At 39.7% G+C, this 18853-nt stretch overlaps 2 protein-coding genes across 7 annotated transcripts in view; both read left to right on the forward strand.

Moving 5' to 3' along the window:
- Positions 1 to 18853, forward strand: part of BTRC (beta-transducin repeat containing E3 ubiquitin protein ligase) — a 198185-nt gene that overhangs the window by 58182 nt on the left and 121150 nt on the right. For 3 of the 6 annotated variants that reach the window (XM_074382768.1, XM_039465153.2, XM_003922282.4), the window contains one exon: positions 6318 to 6425. The exons of the other annotated variants lie outside the window; for them this stretch is intronic. In XM_074382768.1, coding sequence (XP_074238869.1) covers positions 6324 to 6425 — 102 coding nt within the window. In that variant the 5' untranslated portion in view covers positions 6318 to 6323. The remainder of the gene's footprint in view (positions 1 to 6317; positions 6426 to 18853) is intronic. 6 annotated transcript variants of the gene reach the window in all.
- Positions 6438 to 17251, forward strand: LOC141580641 (transcription factor E2-alpha-like). Its single transcript, XM_074382771.1, has one exon. The coding sequence runs from the start codon at positions 16822 to 16824 to the stop codon at positions 17239 to 17241; it is 420 nt and encodes a 139-aa protein (XP_074238872.1). The 5' UTR covers positions 6438 to 16821; the 3' UTR covers positions 17242 to 17251.

Raw genomic sequence — 18853 nt, forward strand, 5'->3', positions numbered from 1 at the left:
GAATCAGTCACCCAGGTAGAGAGCACAAAGTACCCATAAGTAATTTTTTCAACCTTTACCCCGTTTCTCCCCCCACCTTTTGTATTTCTCAGCGTCTGTTCCCTTCTTTATGTCCATATGTACCCAAAGTTTTGCTCCTACATTTAAGGGAGAATATGTGGTGTTTGGTTTTCTGTTTCTTCATTAGTTCACTTAAGATAATGGCTTCCAGCTGCATCCATGTTCTGCAAAGGACATGATTTCATTATTTTTTATGGTTGCATAGTATTCCATGGTATGTATGTACCACATTTTCTATCCAGTCTTCCACTGATGGGTACCTGTGTTGATTCCATGTATTTACTATTGTATTGCAGCATTTCAATTTTTTTTTTTCTGATTCAGATAGTTGAAAACATGTTCAGTCTTTTTTTTCTGTGCTGTATATGCTTTTTAAAAGCTAGTAAAGTCATTCAGTTGGATAACAACAATTGTAATAGATTGTTACAGTCTTCAATTTTCTTTGATTTTGCATAGGAGAGTCAATTGGGGTGAGGTTAGGTGGGAACTGAGCTGAAGAAACTAATATGTGCTATGCAGGGGTGGATTTATGTAGGATGCAGGCATATCTATTAACTAAACTTGTAACTTTTGAGACTGCAGTTAAGGAGTAGGTGATTTACAAGTTATTTAACAGCTAATAGAAGTTAAGTATTTAAACAAGAGAATGTGTAGTTGCTGCTTAGTTTAGAACCTGCTTTTTTAATTCTTATTTTTTAAGCAAGATGTGGTGGTGCACGCCTGTAGTCCCAGCTGCTGGGCAGACTGAGGCAGGAGGATCACTTAACAAGGAGGCCAAGGGTGCAGTGAGCTGTGATCATGCCACTGCACTCCAGCCTGGGCAATATAGAGTGAGACCCTGTCTCAATAAAAGGAAAGAAAGGGGGAAAAAATTAAGTATAGAGGTCGGGCACGGTGGCTCACGCCTGTAATCCCAGCACTTTGGGAGGCTGAGGTGGGCAGATCACAAGGTCAGGAGTTCAAGACCAGCCTGACCAACATGGTGAAACCCTGTCTCTACTAAAAATACCAAAAAATTAGGCAGGTGTGGTGGCGGGCATCTGTAATCCCAGCTACTTGGGAGGCTGAGGCAGGAGAATGGTTTGAGGCTGGGAGGCAGAGGTTGTGGTGAGCCAAGATCGCGTCATTGCACTCCAGCCTAGGCAACAAGAGCAAAACTCCGTCTCAAAAAAAAAAAAAAGTATAGAAAGAAAATGTTAGGAATTTAAATATAATTTACAAGGAGAAACAACAAAAACAATCCAAATTCGAAAGACGTTTGAAAAAATCCAAGGATGTTTTCTGTCCTTCAACATTTAAAGTTGAAGGACAGAAAACATCCTACATATTTGTCAGAAACTGACCAATCAGAATGGCCCTGAAATGTGTAGAATGAATAAGGATAGTAACCAAAATGGCAGTCGTTTCCACTCTGTTCCTCATTGGCCAGATTTGCTTTTTTCCCCTTCATTTAGAAAATGCTTCTACATGTGAAGATAGAAGGGAAAGGGGTAGAGTAAAAGTTGCCTACTCCATTTATTTTGTAATTATATTTTTTTTCTCAGTGTTAAGTGGCATTTAGCAGTATGGATAAGATTAATTGTTACAATACAAACCAATTTGAAAATTAGTTTTTAAATTGAGCCATAATATATAAAATCTTATGGTAATGTGCAGATCTGACTATATTCAAGTGCAGTTTTCATACCCACACCAATTGTCTTGTAATAATCGGGAATGCATCCTCTGTGTGGTGTTTGAAAGTTAATGCCATTTTGGAAATCACACCAGTATATCTAGTGGCTTTCCTGGGTGTATGTGGCTCGTTATTGATTATAATTTTCTTTTGAAATTTTAGTTTAAGGAGATGGGGTAAGCCCTTTCAAATTCTTAGTTGTTAGTAGTTTTGATGGAGAATAGGGATAAATGAATAAGGAACAGTGTTAGAATAAGTAACAGTAAGTAAACTGAGATAATTTATCAAGTACATACTACAAAAATAATGCAAATTTTTATATAAAATGGCAGAGATAAATCATTCACAAGAGGAAGGCCTTATAAAAGCTTACCAAGTAATGTTCACAAAAAGAAATAAATATGTATATTTTAATTTAAAAAAGAGCCCCATGTCTGTGAACAAAAGTGTTCTGGTTGGTTTCTAGACCCAGCTGTGCCTGCTGTATGTCATGCAGGTGGCTTTAGTATGGTTAAAAGTATATGTGCCGCTTGCCCTCTTGTGAGGGAAGCAGGAGAAGTGACAAGCTATCTTCCAGTGCCTCTTTCATTTTCTTCCACTATTTCCTTTGTCTTTTTCCTGTGTTTTCATGCTCTTTTTATTTACTCCTGCTTCTCACTTCTCCTGTTTTTCTCAGACTCAATCTTTCCTTCTAAATGACTGGGAGACTTTTTTCTACTCAGCATACACAGAACCTTAACGAACTGCATATGTACAGCGTTTCTTATAACAGTGAGTTACTTTTATGTTAATTTTTTTTTTTTTTTTTTTTTTTTTTTTTTTTAAGACAGAGTCTCATTCTATCACCCAGGCTGGAGTACAGTGGCACGATCTAGGCTTACTGCAACCTCCACCTCTCATGTTCAGGCAGTTCTCCTGCCTCAGCCTCCTGAGTAGCTGGGATTACAAGCACCCGCCACAATGTCCAGCTAATGTTGGCCAGGATGGTTTTGGACTCCTGACCTCAAATGATCTGCCTGCCTCGGCCTCCCAAAGTGTTAGGATTACAGGCATGAGCCACGCCTGGCCAAGGATTTTTAATATAAAAGTTAAGGTTGAGACAAAGTCACTAGAATGTAAGTTCCACAAAGACAGGGATTTTTGTGGGTTTTTTTGTCCATTGCTCTAGCTCTAGTGCCCAGGACAGTGTCTCCTCTCCTCCTCTCCTCCAACTCCTCTCCTCTTCTCTCCTCCACTCCCCTCCCCTCCCTTCTTCTCACCTCCCCTTGCTTCCTCTCCCCTCTCTTCCTCTCCCTTTCCCTTGTCTCTCTCTTCTTTTTTCTCTTTCTGTCTTCTGTTTCCCTTTCTCTGTTCTCCCCTCCCCTATCTCTTCTCCCCCCTCTCCCCCTCCCCTCCCCTCCTCTTCCCTCCCCTCTGTCCTGTTCTGTTCTGTCCTGTCCTGTCCAGTCCTGTCCTGTCCTGTCCTGTCCTGTCACAGGGTCTTGCTTTGTTACTCAGGCTGGAGTGCAGTGGCATAATCACCGCTCATTGCTGCCCTGATCTCCCTGGCTCAAGCAGTCCTCCCATCTCAGCCTCCCCAAGTAGCTGGAACCACAGGCCTATGCCACCATGCCCAGCTTTTAAAAAATTTTTTGTTTTTTGTAGAGATGGGGTATCCCACGTTGCTGAGGCTAGTCTTGAACTTCTAGGCTCAAGGCATCCACTTGCTTCGCTCTCCCAAAGTGCTGGGATTACGGGATTGAGCCAACACATCTGGCTCAATCAGTGTCTACTACAAGAAATGCATTTAATAAGTATTTGTTCAATAAATGATTACAATATTAAAAACTATTTTAGCAAAGCGTTTTTTTTTTTTTTTGAGGCAGAGTTTCACTCTTATTGCCCAGGCTGGAGTACAATGGTATGAACTTGGCTCACTGCAACCTCCGTCTCTCAGGTTCAAGCGATTCTCCTGCCTCAGCCTCTGGAGAAGTTGGGATTACAGGCATGCGCAACCACTCCCGGCTAATTTTGTATATTTAGTAGAGACAGGATTTCTTCATGTTGTTCAGGCTGATCTTGAACTCCCAGCCTCAGGGGATCTACCTGCCTCAGCCTCCCAAAGTGCTGGGATTACAGGTGTGAGCCCCTGCTCCCAGCCCAAAGCATTTTTAATACTTACATTGTAGAGCAGTAATATGAGTAGAATGTGATTCTCAATGGGAAGGAAGCTTTTTTTTTACCCTGTTTTCTGGATTCTCTTTCTGTTGCCTTTTCCTTCCAATGTGAGAATCTCTGCTATTAAGAACCACTGGCAGAGAGTGAAATTAGTATACATAATTCTAAGGAGATATAGATATAAATGGTAGGGTGAGAGGGAGAAGGAAATTATAAGTTTAAAGACATAGGGGTAGGATGAGTATTTAAACAAAATATCAAGGCAGGTAGTTAGCTAGAGTGTCAGGGCCAATTGGAAGATCAGAGAAGGTGAGTTGATGTTGGCAGTGGGGAAATGTCAGATTGATAGAGTGCTTGGATTTCATATAGTAGATATAAGGCGCCCTTATGAATTATTGATGAGCATGACATGATAACAAAGTGACGACAATTATTTATTCTATGTAGCTGCTGTTTATAAAATGGATTGTAGCTCAAAGCGAAGAAACATTGAAAACAGTGAACAAAGTTGGAATATTGTTGGAGTAATTCAAAGCAGTTTAGCTGTTTTGCTTGGCATGTTATCCAGTGAAGATGCCTTTAGCAGATACCCTTCTTTTGAAGTCCAGTGTCTGTGAGTGAGGGATGGATGGAGGCATGAGGAAGAGTTCTGCACTAGAAAGCAACAGGCCAAGACTCTAGTCCCTGCTTCCCTACTTTGTAAATTTATGTTCATGGATAAATACTTAATTTTTCCTGGGCATCAGTCACCTTAAATATAAAATGAGGATAATGTATTAAGCATAGTCCTAGGGATGGTAAATAAAGTAAGGATAATGATATAAAAGCAAGGGGTCTGGATCAGCTCTCCTTTGGATTTATTTACAACCCATTTCCTTCCTTTTCCTTCCTTCTCCCTTCCTCCCTTCTTCCCTTCCTCCCTCCCTCCCTCCCTCCCTCTCTCCCTTCCTTTCTCCCTTCCTCCTTTCCTCTTTTCCGCCCTTCCTCTCTCCCTGTCTCTCTTTCTCTCTTTCTCTCTTTCTTTCTCTCAGGATCTTGCTGTGCTGCTCAGGCTGGATTTGAACTCCTGGGCTCAAGCAGTCCATCCATCTCAGTCTCCTGAGTAGCTTGGACCACAGGCACAGACCCCTTGCATGGCTCTCATTTTCCTTTTATCAATTTTAGGTTGTGTAAACAGTGAATACCATATTTTGCTTCCCAATAGTTCTACAACTATATTGTTTTAAGAAGAAAAAAGTCTATGACAATATAAAATATTCTGAAGTCTGTAATTTAAAGTTTAATGTTACCTATATTGACTACTGTATTTTAAAAGATGTATCCCTGTTTTTATATGTGCCACAATTAGGTATTTAGTTTTTTAGTTGTTATTACTAGACTGTAATAACACTTAAGTTGATGGATGAAACTTCAGCCTGGGATACTTTTAGAGAAACAGGAAGAATGTAAAAATAGTTTTGAAAGGTATAGTTTCTTATAAAGCTATAGGCACAGTAATACTAGTATTACTTATGTAGAGCTACTAGAAATTGTAATTTCTACCTTTTTTGGCTACTGAATACACCATATGTATATGTACATTCTTAGGTATTTTTGTTTGTTTGTGTTTTTGTTTAGAAGGTTTTAAAACCAACAGCTTTCTGGGTCTCCGCCTCTCTCCCTCTTCTCCTCTGCCCCTCTTCCCCCTCCCGCTTCTCCTTTCTTCTTTCTCTCTATCCCTGTCTTTCTTTCTTTGTTGGTGTTTTCTCTTCTGTTTGGGTTGTTTCTTCTCTCCACCTTACACTCCCCCCACACACCCCTAATCCATCTGGAGATGAAGAGGCAGCTGCTATGGTAACTGTGCATTTTGGTTAATGAAGAGCAGACTAACAAGATACATAAAACATATGCAAACTGTGCAGTTTGTTGCTGTCAAAGCCATAGGGATACAATACTTTTTCTTTTCCTTCTAAAAAATAAAAATAAAAACAACCTAACTGTGGTTTTTGTTTTCTAATTTACCATTCCTAATATTGTAATGCTTCTGTGAACTCCCTGTCTTTCTGCTTAGTCTGTACAGTATTACACCCTGTGGTGAGTTTATGGGAGCTGAGTTGAGGTGCATAGAGGAAAATAATTGGTCAACTGGCTTGTGAAGTAGATTCCCTTTAGACTCATACAGAATATGGACAAACTTTTTTTGACTAATTGTTTGGTTTTTTTGAATGATAAATTCTTTTTTTCCCCCTTGCTTTTTGGCCACTACTGCCCCTTTTGGGTTTCTCTCTGGGATTAGAACCAGTTAAGTAGTGTGTTTCTTAAAGATGTTTCTATCATAAGGTCAGCTGCAACTGGAATATTGCATTCAGCAAAGCCTTAAAAATTCCTGTAATCTGTACCATCCTGTCTCATACTGTCCCATCTCATAGTTGTCCTCTCTCTGCAGTGCTCTATGCCCAGGTCTCTGTGGCTGGGCTGCTCCAGCCTGGCGGACAGCATGCCTTCGCTGCGATGCCTGTATAACCCAGGGACTGGCGCACTCACAGCTTTCCAGGTACTTCTCTGTCTCTGTGGGTTATTTGCGGGCATTAGTGTGTGTGTTTAATTCATTAGTATGTTCCTCCTCCTTTACCATGCTTTACTTATATTCACCTTTTCTCCTTCATATTACCTGTGTCTCCCATCACTCAATACTCCTTTAATGATTAGTTTTTAATGTAGATCCAGACTGATCCACTCTTAAGACATTTTTATCATGATTGGTTATGAAAATAGACATGGTACAGCTTGACTGTTGGCTTTCAGATCCAGTAGAAGTACAACAGTAAATTTTAAATTAATCTTAATAAATAGCAGTTCAATATGTAATATTTGCTCTGGACCTACATAAAGCCAATTAGTATAATCAATTAATTACAATCAGTTGCCTGAATATTTTCTTATATTTTTAAAATGATTACTCTTTTATCTCCTGTTAATTATACTACTAAATATATCTATATATTTTTATAACAACTGTTTTATTTATATCTTGATTAATGTTTCTAGTTTCTAGGTGGAAAACCTTTGAGACCTTTGGTTACAATACTCATCTTGAGACAGTCTAGCTGGTATTTCATGGATTAACAGATTCCAGTTCCCTTCAGCCTTTCTTTTTTCTTTTTTTTTTTTTTTTTTTTTTTTTGAGAAGGATTCTCCCTTTGTTGCCCAGGCTGGAGTGCAGTGGTGCGATCTTGGCTCACTACAACCTCTGCCTCCCAGGTTCAAGTGATTCTTCTGCTGCCACAGCCTCCTAAGTAGCTGTAATTACAGGCATGCCCCACCATCCATGCCCAACTAATTTTTGTATTTTTAGTAGAGATGGGGTCTTAACCATGTTGGCCGGGCTGATCTCAAACTCCTGACCTCAAGTGAACCACCTGTCTCTGGCTCCCAAAATGCTGAGATTACAGCCATGAGCCACTGTGCCCAGCCCCCTCAGCCTTTCTTAGAGGCCAGGATGTCAGTTCTAGGATGTGAGAGAAACTTATAGAGGAATAATGTGGAAAATTGCAGGGAAAAATGTAGGAAAGAGCTTGGTGCTTATTGCTTACAGATTAGTGTACCATATGTGATTGTTTTCTTTGTTGAATCTTATCTACCTCAGGTATTTGGAATTTGTGTTTAGCATTTTATAGTAATACACAACAAATTTATTTTTATATTAATATTTGCCTGCTTTTAACCTGTGTTGTTCATATCTATGTAGAAGAATTTCAAAGATAGGCTATAAGTGTCAGAATGCTTACGACTAAATTTTAGCTAAAAGAGGGGAACTTAGGTTTTCAACATTCCTAACCTGTGCTAAGAGTTGCTAATTTTTAATGATGCTATTTTAGTGTTCATAAAGCTGGAGATTTTCATTTCATTTACCAAATTTAATATTAAACTTCCTTTGCTTATACGATGAGATATAATATAGTAAAGCATGTAGGTTCTAAAATAGCTACATCAGGTCTTGAATTCTGTCTTTGTCACTAGTGGTATGGTACTGAACTAGTTATTTCCTTATCTGTAAATGGATACTATGGTAAGGGCATGCAGTGATGGTGTGATGGTTATTGCTTTTATCATCATTGTTGCAAACACAAACATTATTGGTATTATTGGAGAGTAATTGATATCCTGAGACTGCTTATTTATTTCAAAGTGAAAATCTTTTTTTTTTTGAGACGTAGTTTTGCTCTGTCACCCAGGCTGGAGTGCAATGGTGAGATCTTGGCTCACTGCAACCTCCACCTCCTGGTTCAAGGGATTCTCCTGCCTCAGCCTCCTGAGTAGCTGGAATTACATGAATGTATCACCACACCTGGCGAATTTTGTATTTTTAGTAGAGGTGACATGTTGGTCAGGCTGGTCTAGAAGTCCTGATCTCAAGATGATCTGCCTGCCTCGGCCTCCCAAAGTACTGGGATTACAGGTGTGAGCCACCATGCCCAGTCTTTTTTCCTTCCTTCCTTGCTTGCTTGCTTCCTTCCTTCCTTCCTTCCCTCCCTTCTTCCCTCCTTCGCTCTTTTCCTTCCTCCCTTCCCTTCCTCCCTTCCTCCCTTCCATCCATCCGTCTTGTCTGTTATCAGGCTAGAGTACAGTGGCACAATCTCAGCTCACAGCAACCTCTGCCTCTGGACTCTAGTTATCCTCCCACCTCAAACTCCCAAGTAGCTGGGACTACAGGCACACAACCACACTTGGCTAATTTTTGTATTTTTTGGTAGAGATGAGGTTTCACCATGTTGCCCAGGTTGGTCTCGAGTTCCCCAACTCAAGTGATCCTCATCCTCCCAAGTCTGCCTCATCCTCCCAAAGTGCTGGGATTACAGATGTGAGCCACTGTGCTTGGCTATATCTTATATTTTTAACTACATTATCATATTGACAAGGTTCTGCCATTGAAGAATTTGTAGTCTAGCGTATTGTTTTTGTTTTTACCTTTTTGGAATTGCAGTTAGTTTAGCCAGTCTGCAGAGTCTGAAGGAACAGTAGTTCCTAAAAGGCTGCTCCTACTTCAGGAACCAGTTTCATGTTTAGAGGTCCCCACAACTACTCTTAGGTTTGGTAACTTGCTGGCAGGGACTTAGAACTCACTGAAAGCAGTTATACTCACAGTTTATTACAGGGAAAGGACACAGGTTAAAATTAGCCAACAGAAGAGACACATAGGGCAGAATCTGGGAAGGATCCAATTGTAGAACTTCCTGTAATCTTCTACGGATGGAGTCGTGGATGGCATTACTGCCTCCCAGCTACAGTGTGTGACAATACACACAGAGTATTACCAACCATGAAACTCACCTGAGCCCTTGATGTCCAGCATATTCATTGCTGCTCAGTCACATACTGCTCACATGGCTGACCTCTAGTCTCTTTATTTCCTCCTAGTGTTGAAACTTACAGGTGTGGTTTAGTGCCCCCAACATGAATCACGTTTGTCCAGTAGCTAAAGCTCTCAGGCAAACAGAGAAACTCCTACCAGACAAGAAGTTCCAGGGGCCTAGAGACCACTTTACAGTAGCCAAGAGCAAAGACTAGACCTCTCTTTGGTAAAGATTAATTCTTCACTACACACGGGTCATGGATCCCTTTGGAAATCTGATGAGAACTATTGATCTTGGGTATTTGGCAAAATTTTATTTAATAGTCCACATACTTATATAGATGTTTATTATATTTCTATTTTGTGAAATGATTGAAAGCTATTAAATCACATAATTCTAAAAGTGTAATCTCCCAAGCCAGTAAATTCTAGGAAGGAAATGTAGAAGGAGCTGTAAGAGTATATAAAAGAAGGACCCTGTCTAACCTGAAGGTTGGGGTAAAGAAGATCAGGTAATCAATGTTTAAGATCCGAAGGATGAGAAGGAATTAACTTGAGAACAGGAAGGAAGGACTTTTCCTAAGGAAGAGTCAGTGCAAAGGCCCCAAGAGCCAATGAGGCTTAGTGCACTTAAGGACCTTACTGAAAACAAGGTTGTTGTTTCAGAGAATAAAGAGAAACGGGAGAATGAAGTGAGAAAAGACTGGGGAAGCTTGATCACTCAGGTCTTGATGCTAAGAATAGTTAAGTCACTCAAAGGACTTAAACATATGTTTTACCTGATCTGATTTGCATTACTCTGGCTATAAGAAGATGCATTTAGATATGCTACTCTGGCTATAAAAAGGATAATTTCAATAATTGAAGAGAGAGATGATGGCAGCTAGGTTTTGGACCCAGGATCTTTAAATCCCTAAAAAATTGTTGAGGACCCTAAAGTGCTTTTGTTTATATGGTTATATCTATTGATATTCACTGTATTTATAATAGAAATTGAGAAAAAAATTATGCTTTAGTTCACTTAAAGACTATAATTAGTAATGAAAATAATATTTTTATGAAAAGTATATTTTTCAAAAAATATTAAGACTAGCATTGTATTATATTTTTACAAATCTCTTTAATGTCTGGATTAAGAAAAGACAGCCGGATTCTCATGTCTGCTTCCACATTCAATCTATTGTGGTTTGTTATTTTGGTTGACATATATAAGGAATATCTGACCTGGCACAGGTATATAGTTTGAAAGGGAAAGACATTTTAGTTTTTTGTTTTTGTTTTGTTTTGTTTTATTTTATTTTTTGAGATAGAGTTTGACTCTTGTCGCCCAGGCTGGAGTGCAATGGTGTGATCTCGGCTCACTGCAACCTCCAACTCCCAGGTTCAAGCGATTCTCCTGCCTCAGCCTCCCCAGTAGGTGGGATTACAGGTGCATGCCACCATGCCCAGCTAATTTTTGCATTTTTAGTAGAGGTAGGGTTTCTCCATGTTGGCCAGGCTGGTCTCAAACTTCTGACCTCAGGTGATCCACCCACCTCAGCCTCCTAGAGTGCTGGGATTACAGGCGTGAGCCACTGCGCCTGGCCAGGAAAAATATTTTAATACCATTTTCAGGTAGTTGCAGTCTCTTGAAGATTAGTTGCAGTATAGTGTCTGAAACCTTATCAGTGAACTTCCTCTGTTATTTTATTAAAATCATTGGTCTCAGATTGTTTCAACAAATTATTCTGGAACAATTGGATATCCACGTGCAAAACAATGAACCTCAACTGTTACACTGCACTGTATAACAAAAATTAACTTGAAATGGATCATAGACCTAAATCTGAGTTAAAATTTATAAAACTAATAGAAAATGTGCCGAAAATAATCATTGTGACTTTGGGTTAGGCAGAGATTTCTTAGCTAAGACACAGAAAAATGAACCATAAAAGAAATAACATAAATTGGACTTCTTCACTCTTTTAAAATTCTGCTTTTCAAAAGACACTTACAAAATGAGCAGGAACCAGGTAGAGTTGTCCATGTCTATAGTCCCAGCTACTCAGGAAGCTGAGGTGGGAGGATTGCCTAAGCCCAGGAGTTCAGGGCTATAGTGCCTGTGAAAAACCACTGCTTAAGAACAGCCTGGCCAACATGGCTGAAACCCCATCTCTTCTAAATTTGTATTTTTAATAGAGATGGGATTTCAGCCATGTTGGCTAGGATGTTCTTTAACTCCTGACCTCAGGTGATATGCCCACCTTGGCCTCCTAAAGTCCTGGGATTACTAGCATGAGCTACTGCACCTGGCCTCAACAAGATTATTATTATGTCTTATATAGCAAAAGGGCTTATGTACTGGTTTTATCCTATCAATTCAATAATTTGTTCTATGTCAGGTTCAGCACACACAGGTGCTTGATCGTGCTGCTTGTCAGGCAGAAACTGGATTTGAATCTAGTATCTTCTGTGCCCACCTACTGGAACTACAGTCTTAGTACATTTGCATCCTTCGGGTTTAGGTTTTATTTTATTTACTTAGATTTTTATTTAAGTAAAATTTACATGTAGTGAAATTGATAGATCATAAGTGTGCTCTTAGGTAAGTTTTGACAAATGACTTTTGTATAACCTACTTCAATTTCAAGATTCCCAACAGTTTCATAATCTGAGAGAGTTCCCTCACACTCCTTTCCAGTCTGTACCCCTCCCCCATATGCAATTACTGTTCTGATTTGTCACCAAGACTAGTGTTGCCTATTCTTGAACTTCATATAAATATGGTCATATAGTATACATTCTTTTGTGTCTGTTTTCTTTCAATCAGTATAATGTTTTTAAGATTTATCCATGTTGTTGTGTGTATCAGTAGTTCTCTTATATTGCCAAATATATTTCATTGTATTAGTACACCACAATTTATTTATCCATTCATTTATTGATAGGTATTTGGATTGTTTCCAATTTTGGCCTATTATGAATAAAGCTACTATAAACAGTTTTGTATAAGTGTCTTTTTGGCATGTATTTTTATTTCTCTTAGGTACATGCCTAAGAGTGGAATTTGTTGGGTCAAAGAGTAAGTGTATTTTTAACTTTAAAAGAAACAGTCAAGCAATTCTTCAAAGTGGTTGTCCAAGTAGGAATACTCACTTTTGCTAATATTGACAAATATGTTTAAGGAAATGTCTCAGTAATGTAATGTCTTCATGGCCTTTTTTTTTTTTTTTTTTTAATCATTGGATTATTTTAGTAAGTTTGAAGCACCTTAAGTCAAAATTCTTACAACAATAAAGAAGGAAGAGCTATGGAATCATTGCTGAATTTGTTGGATTATTCCCAGTAGCTCAAATTGAAACCATAGTATTGTGATGGTTTGAAAACTAGTGACAGGGAAAATGCTGAAAAAAATTGTTCAAATAGATTCTATGGGGATATGTTTAGTTTTAACATATTTTTATTTTCATCATTCCATTGATTTATCCTGGAAAGTGTATGAGTAATTAAGATTTGTTGATTACCAGTAGATATATTTTGTGGAACCATTTGCTCATCCCCAGCAAATGGTGATACCTATAATCTATATTAAATAGAGTTAAAGTAATAAAAATAGCTGAGTTACTTGGTATATTCTCAAGAAGAAGAAAGGAAAAAAAAAGGCTGAGTAATAGCCTGGGCACAGTGGCTCACGTGTGTAATCCCAGCACTTTGGGAGACTGAGACAGGTGGATCACCTGAGGTCAGGAGTTCGAGACCAGCCTGACCAATATGGTGAAACCCCATCTCTATTAAATAAAAATAAATAAATAAATTAGCCAGGTGTGGTGGCGTGTGCCTGTAGTCCCAGCTACTCGGAAGGCTGAGACAGGAGAATTGCTTGAATTCAGGAGGCAGAGGTTGCAGTGAGCTGAGATTGCGCTACTGAACTCTAGCCTGGGCAACAGAGCAAGACTTCATCTCAAAAAAAAATAAAAATAAAAATAGCTGAGTAATTAAGATTCTTTATTTTGCTTTAGATATTGAAAGAGAAGAGAAATGAAATTCTAACTGCAAGAATATAAATAAGGGGCCAGCACGGTGAGGCACACCTGTAATCTCAGCACTTTGGAAGGCCAGGGCTCGCAAATAACTTGAGCCCAGGAGTTCGATACCAGCCTGGGCAACATAGTGAGACCCTGTCTCTACAGAAATTTAGCTAGGTGTACTCACCTGTAGACCCAGCTATCTGGAAGGCCGAGGTGGGAGGTTGAGACTGCAGCGAGCCATGATCATGCCACCGCACTCCAGGCTGGGTGACAAAGCAAGACCCTGTTTTAATTAAAAAAATAGATAGATAGATAGATAGATAGATAGATAGATAGATAGATGTAGATTTATATGGCCTTAGAATACTTTAGGTATCAAGTATAGCCAGTAATTTTAGGGAAATCTTGGGCTAAGTGAAACATTTTTTTTAAATATACTTTAAGTTCTGGGATACATGTGCAGAATGCGCAGATTTGTTACGTAGGTATACATGTACCATAGTGGTTTGCTGCACCCATCAACCCATCATCCACATTAGGTATTTCTTCTAATGCTGTCCCTCTTCTATCCCTCCAGCCCCTGACAGGCCCCAGTGTGTGATGTTCCCCTCCCTGTGTCCATGTGTTCTCATTAGCCAGGGTTCCATGTCAGAGGCTGAAACTGTATTGAATTTAGGAGATATGTTGTATTTTATTACTTAAGAATGCTTACAAGTCTACTAAATTTTACCGTGTACAAAGTGAAATGTTAAAATGGAACAATACTAGGAAAATTAAGCATTATTTAGTATATATATGAAAGACCTAATTTTACACTGAGATTTTAGAGGAATATGGATTATCGAATTGAATATACATTAACATTCAAATTCTATTACAAAACAATACCAATAAGGAAAATTATCCTGTGACAGAAATGGTTCTCAGTCTGTAGCTGATGCCCACTCTGTTGTATATGAATAATTTCAGTATAGTACAATTTCTTTTTTTTTTTTTTTTTTTGAGACGGAGTTTCGCTCTTGTTACCCAGGCTGGAGTGCAATGGCGCGATCTCGGCTCACCGCAACCTCCGCCTCCTGGGCTCAGGCAGTTCTCCTGCCTCAACCTCCTAAGTAGCTGGGATTACAGGCATGCGCCACCATGCCCAGCTAGTTTTTTGTATTTTTAGTAGAGACGGGGTTTCACCATGTTGACCAGGATGGTCTCGATCTCTTGACCTCGTAATCCACCTGCCTCGGCCTCCCAAAGTGCTGGGATTACAGGCTTGAGCCACCGCGCCCGGCCTCAATTTCTGTATAATAAAAAATTTAGTTATTTTTTATGCATATGTTAACATTTGCCTTGTATTTATCCCAGCTATACCCCTCCCCTTAGGGATTTGCAGGGAATGACAAATCAAACATTTTTATTTGTTTTGTGGGGAAATTTTTTGTTCTCCTAATAAAATGAATTATTGTTTATTATGGAATATGTATATTATTTGGTAAATATATAAACAAGAGTATCATCCATAATCCTTATACTTTAAGATGATTATTGTTAAATTAACATGTTAGTGTCCTTTGATCTGGAATGACTTATCCATCCATGTGTTCCTCTGTGCACACACACATGCCCAAATCAGTTTTGATTTTAAGTATTTTTATTACCATTTAATTAAATCATAAGACAAAATTAAAACATTTAACATTAATTGTAGAAAATACAGAGAAGTAGAAGATTAAAAATGATGTGTTTGGGAGAAAGGAGAAGAAAAAAAAAGAAGGAAGTAACTATTTTAAATGTCCTCCCAGAGATTACCATTTCAGTAATACTAGTAATTTCTGAATTTCACCTATATCATATTCTTGCCCAAATTCTACATTCATCATCTGGTAATGATTTTGGTCACTGTTTGTCTCATTGATAGCTGCTCACATGTTTTTGAACTGAACAAAGTTTGAATTTCGCTTATATCCCACCACCACCTCCCTCTCATGTAATTGTAAGTCATTTCAAATTTTGCAGTTCCCCAAAAGTGCAGTGTTCTTTTATAGATCTGTGTCTTTGCATATAATTTTCTACTTACCTGGAACACCCCTCCACAAACACCTACTGTCCCTTACCTATTCTCTGTCTTTATCTACCCAATCTTAAAGATTCAGCTCAAGGTGAGCTAGGATATAAGTCTTCCCAGATCTTTACCTTCTCTCTCTTAAACCACTCAGAACATGTACCCAGAGCATGCAGTAGATACCCTTGTCATAGCACTGATAAGCTACTATAGTTGTTTGTGTGTCCCTTTCTCCCATTAGACTGTGAGTTCCTTGAGGGCAGCACTGTGTTTTGTTCATTTCCTGTTTCCAGTGTCAAGTATAGTAGTTGATACTTTTGCTGAATTAATGAATGAATAGACAGATAATTCGAAGAAAACTATCAAATAGCATATATAGGGTGGGAGGCAAGAAAGCATTGAGTTATTACTAGTAGTACTTATGCATACACACATGTTCTGTGTTCAGAATGAATGATAATTAACCATTACAAAGACCACACATTTACACATGAAAAACATGCAGAGTCTGATTTGTGAGCAGTCCTCAAATTTTATACATTTGGCTTTTATTCAGTTCAAACTATGATGGTCCCCCTGGAAGTGGATCCTGTATGCAGAATTTGGACTCTTGTTGAACAAATTTACATTTCAAGCTCTTATATAGTGGCACTGCCAGCCAGTTAACAGTTCAGTTTCAATGGTAACAACATCTTTTATCTTCACAGCAGCATATGTTTGTGCAATTATTTGACTATTTTATTGCATTTTATCCTTATTCTATAAAATAATAGACACTGGCAAAATTAAAATGCTCATAGTGATAAGCAGCAATCTAGAGCAGGCGTCCCCAAACTATGGCCCACGGGCCGCATGCGGCCCCCTGAGGCCATTTATCCGGCCCCTCGCCGTGCTTCAGGAAGGGGCACCTCTTTCATTGGTGGTAAGTGAGAGGAGCACAGTATGTGGCGGCCCTCCAACGGTCTCAGGGACAGTGAACTGGCCCCCTGTGTAAAAAGTTTGGGGACGCCTGATCTATAGAAAAGATGGAAATCATTAGGCACACTGAAATGACCCTTTCTCTGTCTCTCTCTCTCTCTCTTTTTTTTTTTTTTTTTTTTTTTTTTTTTTGAGACAGAGTCTCTCTCTGTTGCCCAGGCTGGAGTGCAGTGGCATGATCTCAGGTCACTGCAACCTCTGCCTCCTGAATTCAAGCAACTCTCCCTGCCTCAGCCTCCTGAGTAGCTGGGATTACAGGCATGAGCCACCACACCCAGCTAATTTTGGCATTTTTAGTAGAGATGGTGTTTCACCGCATTGGCCAGGCTAGTCTCGAACTCCTGACCGCAGGTTATCCAACTTCCTCATCCTCCCAAAGTGCTGGGATTGCAGGCAAAAGCCACCGTGCCCGGCCGAAAGTGACCCTCTCTTAATTAAGCCTTGATTAAGCACCGAATTAAAAGTGCATGTGTTTCACAACTACGCGGTCCTCCGCAGCCAGCTAGACGCCCTCCTCTACCTCTCCCGACCTCCCGACTCTTACCTCGGAGACCCCTACATGGGCATTCCGCGGCTAGGGCGAGCAGGTGCCACAGCAACTGCCGCCTGCGAAATCAAGCGGGAGGAGGAGGATAAGGAGAACGCGTCAGCGGCCAACCACTCGGAGGAGGAGAAGAAGGAGCTGAAGGCCCCCCGGGCCTGGACCAGCCCAGACGAGGACGAGGGCGACCTTCTCTCCCTAGAGCAGAAGGCCGAGGGGGAGAAGAAGCGCCAGGTGGCCAGTAACGCCCGGGAGCGGCTGCGGGTCCTCGACATCAACAAGGCCTTTAAGGAGCTGGGGCGCATGTGCCAACTGCACCTCAACAGCAAGAAGCCTCAGGACCAAACTGCTCATTCCGCACCAGGCAGTCTCGGTCATACTGAACTTGAAGCAACAAGTGCGAGAGCGGAATCTGAACCCCAAAGGCTGCCTGTTTGAAACGGCGAGAAGAGGAGAAGGTGTCCGACGTGGTCAGAGACCCCCAGATGGTGCATTTCATGGTCCACCCAGGCCTGAGCGAAGCCCACAACCCCGCCGGGCACATGTGAAAGTAAACAAAACCTGAAAGCAAGCAACAAAACATACACTTTGTCAGAAAAGAAAAAAAAATGCCTTAACTGTGAAATGTGGAGAAATCAAAACATACCACTCGAGGGAGATGCTGTGGAAACCTGGCTTATTCTTCAAAGGCCACCAGCAAATTGTGCCTATGTGTAATTTTTTTTAAAAGGAAAATAACATTAGTTATAAGAGTTTTCTTTTTCTTAATGTAGGTGAAAATTAGCAAGGATGCTGCCTTTGGTCTTTGGGTGTTTTTTTTTTTTTTAAGCTTTTTTTTGCATATGTTTTGTAAGCAGCAAGTTATTTTGTATAAAAGTTCCGTGTGTCTTGCTACTTCTGCTGCTGTTTCTAGACTGAGCATTGCATTTCCTGGTCAACCTGATGATTAAACGTTGTATTAAAAAAAAAAAGTGCACGTGTAAAACGTTGGAAATATATTAAAGATTGTTTCTTTTAAAAAGAATATAATTATGGATTTTTAAAATATTTTAGCCGACGTTGAAATCTATTGATCATCTTCTGCCTTTACAACTTTTATATACATTCAGTAAGAAAAGTAGAGCTGACCTGGCCGGGTACAATGGCTCATACCTGTAATCTCAGCACTTTAGGAGGCCGAGGCAGGCGGATCACGTCAGGAGATCAGGACCATCCTGGCTAACAGAGTGAAACCCCGTCTTCACTAAAAATACAAAAAATTAGCCAGGCGAGGTGGCACGTACCTGTAGTCCCAGCAACTCAGGAGGCTGAGGTTGGAGAATCACTTGAACCCAGGAGGCAGAGGTTGCAGTGAGCCAAGATTGCACCACTGCACTCCATCGTGGGTGACAGTTAGACTACGTCTTCTAAAAAAGAGAAAAGTAGAGATGACCTGAATTTGCTGTATTTTATCTTATTCTGGAAATAGTCTTATTTGGAAATAGTCTGCCTATAGAAGCGATATCTTAGGCTGATTTGTCTTTCCAGATGCCTGCCTGCTTGGTTACTTAAATAATGATTTCAAGTTTTGAAATAACAGACTCCTTTATTGCTGAGTATTTTGATATGTCTGTGATACAGCTAATGTTCATTTACAGGCTAAAATGAGGCATTATCCGATATTTCGAGTAAACCAAATCCTCTTATTATGAAACAGTCAGATTTCCTTAAATTTTTTCTTTTAATTTTTTATGATGGGTCCTAAAAATTAAACTCTTCACTCTAGATAAAGGGTTTATGGCTTTATTTTTTTGTTTTGAATAATGTTGGATTTTTTCCTAATTGACCTAACTTCCACAGTACCTCTAATAGCAGAAGGGAGATACAAATAACTTTGGGGGCCTGATGTTGCCCCAGTTTAAGAAGCACAAACCAAAAGGATGGAGTTGATGAAAACCTTAAAGAGGTGATGGGAACTTCTGCGGATGACTGTCCCTATGAGACAAATTCTGGCTGTGGGAAGTTAAGACTCACCTGTATTCTCTGGCGTCTGGAGAAATACTGTTACTTT

The sequence above is a fragment of the Saimiri boliviensis genome, chromosome 12 (genome assembly GCF_048565385.1).
Source record: "Saimiri boliviensis isolate mSaiBol1 chromosome 12, mSaiBol1.pri, whole genome shotgun sequence".
Taxonomy (NCBI): Eukaryota; Metazoa; Chordata; class Mammalia; order Primates; family Cebidae; genus Saimiri; species Saimiri boliviensis.

What these genes read in the sequence shown, in the direction of transcription:
- LOC141580641 (XM_074382771.1), top strand. Translation starts at nt 16,822, where the DNA reads ATGGGCATTCCGCGGCTAGGGCGAGCAGGTGCCACAGCAACTGCCGCC.